The 10,286-nt window shown below is 46.8% G+C and overlaps 1 protein-coding gene across 1 annotated transcript; it reads right to left on the reverse strand.

Annotated features, from left to right (window-relative positions):
- Positions 1–1,535: 1,535 nt before the first annotated feature.
- Positions 1,536–3,652, reverse strand: LOC101753273 (gibberellin 3-beta-dioxygenase 2-2). The gene is made up of 3 exons (XM_004968348.2): positions 3,012–3,652; positions 2,644–2,802; positions 1,536–2,502 (listed from the first exon to the last, which is right to left on the reverse strand). Exons 1-3 carry the CDS (start codon positions 3,491–3,493, stop codon positions 1,995–1,997), a joined length of 1,149 nt encoding a protein of 382 aa, XP_004968405.1. The 5' UTR covers positions 3,494–3,652; the 3' UTR covers positions 1,536–1,994.
- Between the last annotated feature and the right edge of the window lie 6,634 nt (positions 3,653–10,286).

Here is a 10,286-nt window from a genome sequence, read left to right on the forward strand (position 1 = left end):
TAAGCCCCGTGATGAAGTGAATAGAACCAAGAGCTGCTGATCCATACGTGTGGCACACTGGAAACGACAGCATTGCACGTCTTTGCCTCTTATCACGGCCATTTTGATTGCGAATTTGTTCTTGAGTTGGACCTTTATTTTCACAATTATTTTATTGAGACGGTGTGAACAACTTAAGTGCGGATTGATTCCTCCTCCTTGTGGAGGTTTAAGCTTATTTTTTTTCTTCCGTTATCTTAGAAAAGCCTCTGATTGACTAGGCATCAATTGCAAATATACACATGTATAACATATAATTCTTTCTATTTACAATATCATGATCTTTTCAATGCTATCTCTGTGAGCACATTCGAGAGAACTAAGCTGTAGACAAAGCCTCATTGTCGGCAGACACATTGTCTATCTCTGAAAAAATAATAACTCAGTAAAATATGAGCAACCATGCTAAATTTAGGAGTCAAATCTAGATGGACATGTAAATTTAGGAGTCCACTTTTGCTCATGTATTTTTACAATATTATGATCTCGTAGATATACAAGTGGCATGCATCTTAGGTTTCTAAACCATTCCACATTCTCATATAGATACATTAACTCTTAAAGTGATCATATGAGTCCTTCAACTTTTTAAAATGATTAGATATTTCGTGAATGACCACTCAAGTAATTTTTTTTGATGAAACACTCAAGTAAATTTGGAGATGGCATTTGATTTGGCACGGCCTATGAATGAGAGGGGAGATATGAATACGGTGGCAGTGCTGCTGTGTCTGTGTGGTACTGACTGACACTGTTTTTGCAAGGTGCAGCCTCTGAATGTTAGTTGGGGGGCTAAGGAGCGGGTCTATCATGCCATTGCCAATTGCCATGGCGTCTTCCCCTTGGTTTGCATCGGGCAGCAGAGGCGGATGTGGCCAGTCAGGGTTCAAAAGGTAAAAGCGGACGATCCCCATCTCACTGCAGATCTCCTCAGGATCCCGGTCTTTCCTTCGATCAGGAAGCAGGGCCGGCAGCCCGGCACCACAAAAGGGGCTCCCTTGGCCGCTTCCAAATCCTGGCCAGCCCTGGCCCTGTGTACCCGGTCTATATCCTAGACGCATTACACCTTACGAGTACATGTAAAGGCTCCGTTTGAGATGGCTTTTTCGTTCAAAACCATTTGCTTCTTTTCAGTTCTGAATCGCTTGGAAAATGCCATCTTAAAAGAGGTTAATAGTACGTTAAAATTTTACTGGACCTAGTAAAGATTCTCTTAGTAACTTGTTGGAAGCATGGCTTGGTCGATCCATCTTGTTGGAAGCATGAAGTGCCACTGTGCCAGTGCAGGCATATGAGCCTCTGTCTCTTCCTCTTTCGCTAGCGCTCTGAGGTGTGTACGACGGTACAAGCCAGGTGTGTGTCCTATACGGTTGTGGCCACACTGCACATCCATGATCTATTCCCCTAGAGGAATATATATTATATATTATATTATATAAATATATTTATATATTTACATCTCCACTGCTGCTCACTGCAGCTCGCAACCTCTTGCATCAGCAATTCAGCATCACCTATCAGTACACCCGTCCGGCCGGATCAATTATTTCCATTTTTTCTCAGACAAAGGAAAACAACAGAGAACAGGATCAGGTTATAGACCTATCATTGACCAGCCTGGCTAGGTGCCTACCTTTAGTACCAAATTGCCAAACTACATGCATTAATTCAGATTAGTTTTCATCAGAGTAATAATCGTCAGTAACGACAAACTCGACTGGGAGCGGCCTGCGCAACTAGAAGAAACAGCTACAGCATGTCCTTTTCCTCTCCGTTTCGTCTTCGTCTTCGTCTTCATCTCAGATTAAAATTTTCCATTTCCACAGCCAGCAGAGGAGGCCGAGCAGCTGCGGAAGCCCGGCTGGCCGCTGCATGCGCGCGAGAATGGATGCCTTGTTTTGATTAGATTGCTCGGGGTACGGTATGCATCGTCTGTGTTTCCGGCGATCGATCGGCTACGATGAGACGACGACCGGCGGCTGGTGAACGGCGGCGGCGGCTGCGTCGGTGTCGTCGGATTCGGTGGCGGCGGCGGCGGCGGCGACCATCTTGAGCGCGGAGGCGCCGGTGGTGAAGGCCTTCTTGCGGACGCCCATGTACTCGGGCCACGTGACGGCGCGGTAGGCGGGGGCCCGGCCCGGCGGCACGACCTCCCGGAGCGGCGCCACCTTGGCGTGGGGCGGCGGGCCGAGGAAGTAGCCGAGCGATATCCGGTCGAGGTCCCGGTTGACGACGGCGCGGTGGTACACGCTGTGGAAGCGGCCGTTCGTGAGGATGTGGAAGAGGTCGCCGACGTTGACGACGAAGGCGCCCGGCACGGCCGGCACCGCCACCCACCGGTTGGGGCCGTGCCGGAACAGCTGCAGCCCCGGCACGAGGCTCTGCAGCACGAAGGTGAAGAAGCCCGAGTCCGTGTGCGCGATCAGCCCCAGCGCGCGCCGCGGGTCCGGGCACCTCGGATACCTGCACGCGACACGTCACGCCACCATGTAAGCTTCGTTTCGTTTGTCTCAAGCTCTGGACTACAGCTTCTAAATCGTCATGGACACGCGATGGAAGCTTCCGTTAGTTCATAGACGCAGGTGGTCATGGCATGGCACATACCAGTTGAGGTGCATGGTGGCGGTCATCGTCTCGCCGATCCTCCGCTCCGCCTCGACGGCGCCGACCTGCTCGCCGGTGAGCCCGAGCGCCCTGAGGAACAGCTCCAGGAGCCTGTCGGCGAGGGCGCGCATCTCCTTGTGGAACTCCTCCATCACGTCACTGTAGGCAACAGGCACATACCAACGGTGTAAGCAACAAGCAGTATCAGGAGGCGTGCTGTTGGTTGCTTGCATGCATGCATGGCCTTGACCGGGACACGTCGATCGATCGGTGCGTGTGATCGATCTGCATACGTGCACCATGCATGGCGGAGCAGGTCAGGCGCACGTGTGCCGGCGGCTAGCTACTAGCTATAGACGACGACGTACCAGAAGCTGTCGTAGTCGTCGCCGGCCTTGGGCCAGAGCTTGCGGAGGTCGCGGCGGAGGGAGGCCGGCGAGAAGGTGTAGCCCTCGGACCACATGCACTTGGAGAAGAAGGAGGAGATGGGCGGCGAGCCGTAGCCGCAGGCGTCCCCCGGCCCGCGCACGGCGCGCATCTTGTCGGCGGCCGGCAGCGCGAACATGCACGCGACGCGGTCCTCGACGCGCGCCAGGAGCTCCGCGGGGACGCCGTGGCCGGTGAGCAGGAACGCGCCCCACTGCTCGGCGGCGCGCGCCACGCGGGCCACCGCCGCGGCGCCCGGCTCGCGCAGGTCCACCACCGGCACGGCGTCCGGGGACCCCGGCGCGCCGCCGCCGTCCACCACGGGGTGGTCGTCGAGCCCCGGCCAGGCGTGGGACTCCGGCACCCGCCGCGCGGCGCGGAAGTCGAAGTAGAGCGGGTTCTTGAGGTGCGACGGCGTCGGCATGGCGGCGGCGGCGGCGGCCTTAGCTTGCTTTGGCTACTTCCTAATCACCGATCGAGCCCAGACAATAGATTACGGCCAGCCAGCCACTGCGTGCTACCAGTAGCAACTAGGAAGAAACAAGCAAGCACCAAGTGTAAATCTAGGACCTTGCACTAGTGGTATGTGAGAAGTGTAAGAACCAGAGAAGTACATGGCCCGGTATATATAGGGGGAGAAGTTTTGGAGCGTAGCGCATCAGGCAGGAGAGAGAGAGAGAGAGAGAGAGAGAGAGAGAGAGATGGCCTTTTGGAGAGAGAGAGAGAGAGAGATGGCCTTTTGGGAAATCCAGTGGATGGAGAAAATGTGGTGAGAGAGACGGAGGGGCTTGGAGCGATGTGGAGCACACAAGGCCACCAGCTGCTGCACCAGCACAAGTGACAAATCTAGCTCGTACGTACTGCTCCTTGGCTAAATGGCTAGTGGCACTGGCACCCCAATTAATACGCACACATGGAAAGCGAACACGATTATTGCCATCCATCATCACCTTAATCAAGGACCAGTTTAAGGTTGTTGTCGTATATCGTGCCACGGAATCTTCACCACAACCGTCTATCGTTTCGAAAAAATCTTTACCATTTTTAAGGCTACCATTTCATGGTACAGTTACTAATACTATTTCCATTAAAACTGGCCTAACAACATTTCACTACCGTGACACCTTCAAAAGAAAGGGTTGTTGAAAAAAATGAGAAAACCTGGACGTTCCCAATAAGGTTTTCTCTCAATTGAAACTGCAATGGCTCGCAACGCTTTTGTGTGTTTTAAAAAAAGTAATTGCAATTCCAAATACACAAGCAGGTACGATCATCACCGTTAAGACTAAAACAAGATCACATGGAACATGCATGGATACTGACGGAAGGCCAGAGACAAGAGCAAAAGGCTCCACGGCTAGTGGGCTGAAATAAAACAAAGGATAGTATGAACACCACATGTGTAGGGATCTGGTTGGCTCGAGATGGCCGGAGCAACCGAACGGGACAAGGGCAGGGGTGTGGCGAGTGATTAGGTCAGGATCCCGAGGCCGGCGGTGAGCCGCGGACAAACGGGCTCGTTTGGCAATTGGCATGGCGCCATGCTGCCGCCGTGGCGCAGCGAGCGGCGGCGGTTTCCTCCTCTCTAGCACGCCCGGAAGGTACCTGCGGGCCGCCGCCGGCGACTGCGTGCGCGCGACGGACGGCGCGACTGCGACCGGGGCAGCCCACGGGTACTGACTGGCCTCACGGCTTCAACGACAGACACCAAAAGTTGCCGCATAGAAAATAATGCAAAAGTCGCAAGTTTATCTTTATAAGGCATATTTCATTCTGTCATGACAATGTTTTGGCCAAAATTGCCTTATTCAATTTTTATTTAATCGATTTAAAAATATACTCACATTAAACATTTTTTTTTAATATGATGTAATGACAGCAACTTTCGTTTTCTCTCACCCTGCATCCAAAGAAGATAGTTTGAAAAAACTACCCTCTAAAAATTTGCCAATTGTTAGGTAGATTTCCAGCTCCTTTTCTCGATCGTCACAAAAGGATATCTGTAGATAGTACACACGTTATTGGTCCCTTGTTGGTATGTAGATCATAGAATTGATACCTACACTATGTGATAGATTGTGCATCATCCTTAATTATTTACTTGAAATACTATATATCATTTGATAAACTAGCCGTTGTCTAAGGAACATCTTTCTGTTTTTTCATAAATTCTACATAGTTATATCTTTCTGTGTTTTGTAATGATCTTAAAATTAGCAAAGCTTCCTGGACAGGTGGTAGCAGCTAGCAACTTCAATTTCCCAAGCTAGGGAGAGAGACAAAATGTCAGCTAAGCTACGTGTGACGCTTGTTGTTTGCGTTGTTTTCGTATAGACGGTGAACTGAAACTGTACAAAAAGAGAAAATTCTAAAAATCTTGAGAAGACAAGTTAGTCACCATGAGTGTCCAATGAGCAAATCGAAATTGCCGTGGAAGATTGTCCCTGCTCTTGTCTTAACATGAAATGGGATCCGCAATAGCATGTAACCCCGGGGTCCACTGTGAGATCTCACCTCCAAACTAATATATACCCCTTGAATGATTGGATCATCATCTTCTTGTACGCTTCTACATTCCTATTTTACTTGCATGCATGATATGCATGAGTGATGCTTTCAGCTTCAAAATGTTGTGCTACCTTTTTAAATATAACATATAGAAAAAAAAACTATTTAGTTTATTTTTTTAAAATAACTTCTTTTAAACTTCATATATTAAAAACAGAGGAAGTCCATCTTCTCATGGTGTGGTGGTGAAAATTGTCCACCACCCACTACGGTTCAAAAATTAGTGTTCGCATATTTTGAAAGATAAAATGATTTTGCTAATTCCTTTTTTTTTTGGTGGAGAGGCCAACCATTACATCAACTATTTGAAGATGTGACTCCTTTGCTTAAGATTTTGATCACTTGGCAGCACTAGAGACGGTCATCCGGACAGTATAATTTCTTCTTCTTTTTGGAAAAGCAACACCCGTACAATTTCTCAGAGTAGTTCGTTGATGCTGTGTTGACACGTTGACAAGTCAATTAGGTTGATGGACACATACATGCTATGTTGTACTGACACAATAATGCTAACCAACAGCATGGCGACAGCAAATCTATCTCCAGACAACAGTACACCAGCTAATAATAGAAAATGCACAGCGTGGTGTGGTTCTTTTGGGGTATCCCCTGTCCATGGTTGAGAGAGCTAGTAGAGGCATCCTATGGACTCTCTAGCCTTTGGGCCGACCTCTACGTTGGAGCCATTCAGATGAAAAGAGAAGGAATCTTTACATGTTGGAATCTGAAAAAAGAAAGACACGAACAGGATAGACCAATTCGCTCACTGTTCCTCTTGCTGCTTACAACAAAAAAATAGTGGCATTTTTACTTGACCTCTCAAAGCGAAAAAGATGGTTCTTTGACCCACAAACAAGATCTATCATTATTCACAAACAAAAAACTACCAAAGTGGAAAGGGTTTCATTGGGCACCCCCCCCCCCCCCTTCTAGAAAAGTTTATGAATCTTAAAATGTATATATAGAGGGCAAATAATTCTCTACTGACATGGCCTAATCGAATCAAAGATCGCAGATCGGATAAAACCTTTGACTTGATTTTTACCGACATTGCATCTTGTGTAAAGATTCCAAAGGTGGAGCATTGAGAATGCTACAATTTTGATATTAGGAAATTAAGTAATTTTTTTGACAATAATATAATAGTATCAATTTTCGTATATCCATCCAATAGCATCGTCTTTATATATTTTGAAAGTCGTTAATCAGTAGCATATTTGATTCTCTCCAAGAGTCAGTTAATTATTAAGGCCTATTTATGTACACTATAGCGACGTCGATCTTTACGAATATTCCCACTGCAACAAAAGAGAGAATAGAGGGGAAAATACGGTAGCATTATTTTTCTGACACTGAGAGCGGAGAGCGGAGAGAAGCATTAATGTTTGTCGCGTACTCCCACACACGGCGACAAGAAAAGATTTGCGCTTTGTCTCATCACACGTCCTCACATTAGCGCAGCTAATGGCTTTTGTTTTGTGCTTGTTGTTTAGGCACGTAGTCTCTCACAGCTAGCTAGCATATGAATATATTAGTGACATCTCATCAGAATTAGGGAAAATAATTAAAGGTTGCTCCTGATGCTGCAGATATATCCCAACTAATCAGGGAATAACCATGCACCCCCACTAACTAATCAAGGATATTTTTCCCAGAAAAAATTAAGAGAATTCGATTTTTTTTCCTGACAGGGATTTATACTACTATTGTTTGATTCGATAATAACAGCTAAAAGTGTGAGAGCTAGCTAGCTGGACCCTGTTATATAGCAATATATCTTTCGTCAATTAATTGGAGTGTTTTTGCAATTATACGTGGCTCTTTTGAACATTTGGTCAAATCAGGGCCAAAATTAATAGAGTACTTGGTTGGTGATTAATCGGCATCGATCTGGATACCAAGCTACGATGCGCCGTACGCACAATTGATTAGAACAGTTTCCAAATCGAACGACGGTGCAGCGAGCCTCGCACTAGTAGCAATAACTGTTATAACTGTTATTGCACTCTTCTTTATCAATAAAATAGACACAATCTCGTACTGATTGTTCAAACAAAAACATACTCTATTTATGCCCTCAATCTATTGTGACACCCGGCTCAATTTGAATATGGCCTAATAATAGCCCATGAGCGCAAGTGCGCATGTACCAACTTACTAGTTGACCAAGTGTAGAGCCAACTTATAAATCTTTGTCCAACAATTATAGCACCTTCAGGTTAACCTTTTTACACGTAGCGAGAACGAAAGTGTAAGTAGGGTGGTATGTGTACGCGTGCCCACCCCTCGGAAGGGCTGGGCGGTGCGGCTTTGGAGGACGGGGTGTTACAAATGGTATCAAAATTGACTCTCGCGGTGGATGGTGGACGGGGTTTTACAAATGGTATCAAAATTGACTCTCGCGGTGGATGGTGGACGGGGTGTTACAAATGGTACGATCGTGTGCTATCGTGTGCTAAGAGGGAACATTGCTGGACATTTGTCCAAGTGTGAGTGAGTTGGACTGATGAAGACATCGGGTTCTTTGAGGGGGGGTGTATGTGACCCGGCCCAATTTGGATATGGCCCAATAGTGGTCCATGAGCGTAAATGTGCATGTTTAGTACCACCTTGCTAGTTGAGCAAGGGTGGAGCCAATCTATAAGCTTTGGTCCACCAGCCATAGCACCTTCAGAATAAACGTTTTGCATGAAGCGATGACAAAAGTGTAAGTAGAATGCTATGTGTACATGTGCCCGTCCCTCAGAAGGGCTGGGCGGTGCGATTTTGAAGGACAGGGTGTTAGATCTATATTACCCTTGATGGTTTGCATAACTTGACTGAGCTAAGTTACCTTATACGTTTTTTTTAAAATAAAGCTGGGTTACCCTGTTCCAAAAGAAGGAGAAGATGATAGGAGGTATGTTCATATTCGTACAAGTAGAAGTAGGTCTTAATTGGTAGTGCGAGGTTATGGTTTTCCGCATGGATACGTGGCGCATCTAATCTGCTACATATATATGCATGGTCCCATATACCTTTTCTTTGCTTAATGAATACACTGTTTATGAGCAGATCTCTCTATGTTTCTTCCAACCAGCAGATGTGACCTGACCCTGTCGGGCGGTTTCATTCTCTAAGGATTTCCATTGCGGTCAACCATGCATTTAGCTTTTTTCTTCTTTTGGTTAAGCACACTCGAAAACCTACATAGCTGTGTAGGGCGATCCTGGTGCTGAGCTACAGTGAGATGACATCACAAGCCATGAGAAAATATTGTAGTACACGTCGGCCACACACTCACTAGCTCATCTCCTCGCGTCCTGACAAATCGATCAAGGCATCACCTCTGCCGTACAGCAAGCACGGCCATCGCATCACGCTAGATTCTACACAACATGCAATGTTCTTGATCGAGTGCAGTATAAATGCCTTTGACAATTGACATGGCTTGTTAACCATAGCATCGACCACAGCCACTGATGATGGCCGGCTTTTAGGGTAAGCGTCAGCTTGGTAGATGTGGCTAGGCGACACTGCACCATGCACGTAGGATCATAGGGTCGGTCGCTGCCTACCTTTTATCTCTTCGATCTCATCCCTCCCGTCACTCCGATCCATCTCCGTGCGCGCGCTCGCTAGGCTCCAATCCTGATAGGGGGTGACTAGATGAATCACTGAAAGGTCACCAGCTGCGGCTACACGGCCACTAGCCACACACACGAAAAAAACATACCACGCCATGACAAGCCCTCTCCGATCCTACAAATGTCTGCATATTTTGGCGAGTCTTTTTTGCACACGGCACTTCAGCGCCCTACATGGCTACTGGATTGATAGATTTACGGTGCACTGCTGGAAAACTAAGCATTCGTTGAACACGTTAATACCGAACGTCTTTTCTTTCAGTACTAACGCGCGGCATTAGTATCGATCGTCACGTACAGTACCACCGGAGCTCCTATAGTACGGGTTTGGAGCTTCAGCCGGTACTAATAGCGGCATGGGGACTGGGTGGCCAATGGCTAGATTCCCCTGGAAGCCATTTAGTACCACCTGGTAGCTTCAACCGGTACTAAATGGTGTTCACGCACGTATGTACCGGTTGTTAGCTTCAACCGGTATTAAATGTCACAATTCAGTACCGGCTAGAGCCACCAACTGGTTAGCATAAAACTGGTACTAACGTACAAACTATAAAATAAGCTCCTTCTTCCTCCCCGAGCCCGAGCTCAACCATTTGACCGAGAGCTCGGGCTTCTTCACTCCCATGACGACCTAGGGGTGGTGTTGCTATTTTTCCCACGATTTGGGGGATTTCACTCTTCCAATCGTTCTAAAGGTTAGGAACTTCATTCTCCCTCATCTCATAATTAGTATTGTATGTTTTATGCTTTATAGCTAGAGAAATTTGTGCTTTTTTAGAGTGAGGATGAATGGAGAGTTTTTCAATTTATACATGCACGTAGAATGTAGACTTTTTACTTATGAAAGTCTATTCGATATTGAGAAATTTGTATTGGATGTTGGCAAATATGTGTTGTGTTAATTACTTTTGTTGCTTTACATAAATAATATAAGTACAATGTTGAAATAAAAATAATCAACTAATTTTGTTGCTTTACATAAATAACATAGTTGAGCTCAAGCTAACGACGATTCGGAATAAA

Source organism: Setaria italica, chromosome V, assembly GCF_000263155.2.
Source record: "Setaria italica strain Yugu1 chromosome V, Setaria_italica_v2.0, whole genome shotgun sequence".
Taxonomy (NCBI): domain Eukaryota; kingdom Viridiplantae; phylum Streptophyta; class Magnoliopsida; order Poales; family Poaceae; genus Setaria; species Setaria italica.